This window comes from Mycosarcoma maydis, chromosome 2 (genome assembly GCF_000328475.2).
Source record: "Mycosarcoma maydis chromosome 2, whole genome shotgun sequence".
Classification (NCBI taxonomy): Eukaryota; Fungi; Basidiomycota; class Ustilaginomycetes; order Ustilaginales; genus Mycosarcoma; species Mycosarcoma maydis.
The window spans coordinates 486,154-488,928 of record NC_026479.1 but is presented as its reverse complement, the minus strand read 5'-3'; the positions used below and the strand labels follow the sequence as shown (position 1 = coordinate 488,928).

General features: G+C 49.3%; 2 protein-coding genes across 2 annotated transcripts in view; both read left to right on the top strand.

Annotated features, from left to right (window-relative positions):
* Nucleotides 1-160: 160 nt before the first annotated feature.
* On the top strand, nt 161-846 carry UMAG_12055 (elongin C; the record flags this gene model as incomplete). The annotated part of the gene is made up of 4 exons (XM_011389178.1): nt 161-211; nt 373-620; nt 719-744; nt 842-846. Coding segments are annotated over 4 exons (330 nt in total), but the record flags the coding sequence as incomplete, so codon positions are not given.
* Nucleotides 847-2,604: 1,758 nt separating this feature from the next.
* UMAG_15055 (uncharacterized protein) overlaps nt 2,605-2,775 on the top strand; it is a gene marked incomplete at both ends in the record, with an annotated part of 3,269 nt that continues 3,098 nt past the window's right edge. The window contains one exon of the mRNA XM_011389211.1: nt 2,605-2,775. Within this exon, the coding sequence (XP_011387513.1) occupies nt 2,605-2,775 (171 nt within the window).

Sequence of the window (2,775 nt, the reverse complement as noted above, 5' to 3'; positions counted from 1 at the left end):
AGGGGTTGGATTACTTTTGGACCAGGACGACTTGACGACTTATCTAAATCCAACGTTTTCAACTCGTTTTCAACTCGTATTCAACTCGTATTCAACTCGTATTCAACTCGTTACTGCTGCATCTCTCGATATACGGTGGAACCGATTGGATGGTAAATAGACCGAAACAAGTGATTCAGCACCGACTCGATGGGTCACGCTGGTCAGCGATGTGAGTAATTGGGCAATGTTTGCAGTTTGCTGCGGAACGGACTGACAGTTGGTGATGCGCTTGTCTGCCGCTTACGACGGCGTAGCATCTCGACATAGACCATGTTTGCTTGCACACTTTGATCTGACACGGCACATGACAATCGTCTGCGGATGCAACAGGACGGCTATCGATTTCTGGTTGACAACACCACCGTGATGGCATCTCCCACAATCAAAACCATGCTTTCCATGGGCGAGGGAGGAGGGTTCGCAGAAGCAGAGAGCAACACTGCGCGGCTGCAGATCCGAGGAGAGGTGCTGGAAAAGGTCATCGAGTACCTTCACTTCAAGACAAAATACAGTGGAGCTACCAACGTGGACGTGCCCGACTTTAGGAATCGCATCCCTCCCGAGATTGCGTTAGAGTTGTACGTTGACCTGCTGCTTTGTGACAGAGGAGAACGTAACGAAATAGCTGATACTGTTGCCTTTTCGTACTCGATGCCTGCTACGATTGATGCGCCAGATTAATGGCTGCTGACTTTCTAGAACGTAAGTTCAACGTTGCTCGATTGCCCTGAGCCGATCGCACTTTACTGAGTGTGTCTTTGCCTTTCTGCCTGCCGCCTGTCTCATCGTCTCGGTACAGTTTGAGCCTACGCAAACGCAAGGATCGAATCTTCATAGAGTATGATTGCTTTATGGATTGTGAAGATAGCTGTTTTTGGGCACGTTGGAAGAGGGGGAAAAAAGCATCTGCTGAAAAACGTATAGACGGCATCGACCACAGATCGTGGACCACGGAGTACGGACAAGAGGTAATACTCACGACCGTGAGATCTGATGCGGTTCTGCAGAGATTCGTCGACAGGTTTGACGCTCCGTTGTCCGCGTGCTGCTTGCGTTGCAGCTAACGATGCGTTGTTAGATTGTCGCGCACCAAGCACAAGCACGATTCTACCGAGTCAGTTTTGAAGTGCACAAGGTGTTTTGCCACGCCGCTAAGGATGTGGACGTGTACATCAGATGACCGGGGGTCAAGCATCGGCTTGGCTTTGCGTGGGAAAAGCATGACAGCAGAAGACAAGCTGCGACGATCCAGGAAAGCAAGTTTCAGCTGCGAGACAGAAAGAGCGACCGGCGTCACCGTCCGTGAATGAGAGCGTTTTTCAGAATGTCCACACGTGAGCAAAGGGTAGGTATTGTGTATGATGCGGTTATGCTACCACAGCAGCAAGCAGGTCAAGTTGTGAGTCGGTTTGCCCAGAACCGAAAGGGCTCTTAATCGAGTCGTGAGTGGGACTGCAATTCGTGATTGTGAATTCATATTCACAATTTACGATTCACACGATTGACGGTGAATCACGAATCGTACATCGTGAAACCTGAAACCTGAAACCTGACTGGTGAATCGTGAATCTTGAATGCCATCATCATCCATCGCTTCCAACCTCACCCGAAACTCACGACTCGTGACTCTCGGAATCATTTCCATTTACTGTATGATTATGCCAAGCACGAAGGCTGATGGTCATCACTTTGCTAAGTTGGCATAGATCTGGATCTGCTGCTCGCTGCTGTGATTCTGTGACTGATTCGAAAGCCGAAAAGCACGGTAATATTACAATAAAAACAAAATGAATCTTCAACTGGCAATGGAAATGGAAATGGAAATGACAATAGAAACGTCTTAATCACGAATTTTGATGCGCTGCACGTCCAAGACACATATGATAGCCGGCGATTACCCACGACCTATTCATGATTGAAAAGCACAAAGCTCAAAGCTAAGCCCATAGCTTAAAGCACTCGTGACTCGTGACTGTGATCAGCTACCAAGCTCAAAGCACTCACACCACTCACAGACTAACAAACAACGTTGCGCCTCAGCCGCTGCTCTGCCCTGCTTTGATGTTAGTCTGCTTTGACGTTAGTCTGCTTTGTTCTGTTCTGCTTTGCTCGGTGTATGCACACACACATATGTCTTTGAGCACTCACATGGATGCTGCTTGCCTCCAGCTTTCCCCGTTCCGCTCAATCACGAATGGTTCGTGGTGACCCGTTCATCTCCTTAAGCTCGTCTACCTTTGCTCCCAACATCATCAACATCCTCCTCGCAAAAGCCACGTCCACCCAACGCTCAGGTAGCGACGCCTTTGTCGAAGCATTGTTGATCGCGTTGCTTTGACATTATAAGCTTGCCTGCATTTACCCCAGCCTGAAACCCGCATATCGGGTTTTGACGCCCGTCCGTTGGATTGCCCCACAGCCCCATCCAGCTTTTTCGTAGCAAGTCCATCGACAAATCTTTGCCCATCCTTTGCCACGACGTATCAACGCTGCCGCGAGCCAAACATGTCGATCACGCCAACCAAGATCCGAGAGGCCTGATCAAGCAACTACTCGAATCCCATGATTGATCCCTTCCATCTCTACATGCACGGGCGGCGGCCCAGTATTCGACAAATCGCCGAGTCCAAGAACAACAAGTCTACCTCTAAATCAACAGAAGCATCCACAACGGCTTCTGCAAGCGTCTCCAAGAATAGCTCGGTCGATTCCAGCTCACATCAGAGCTCCTAC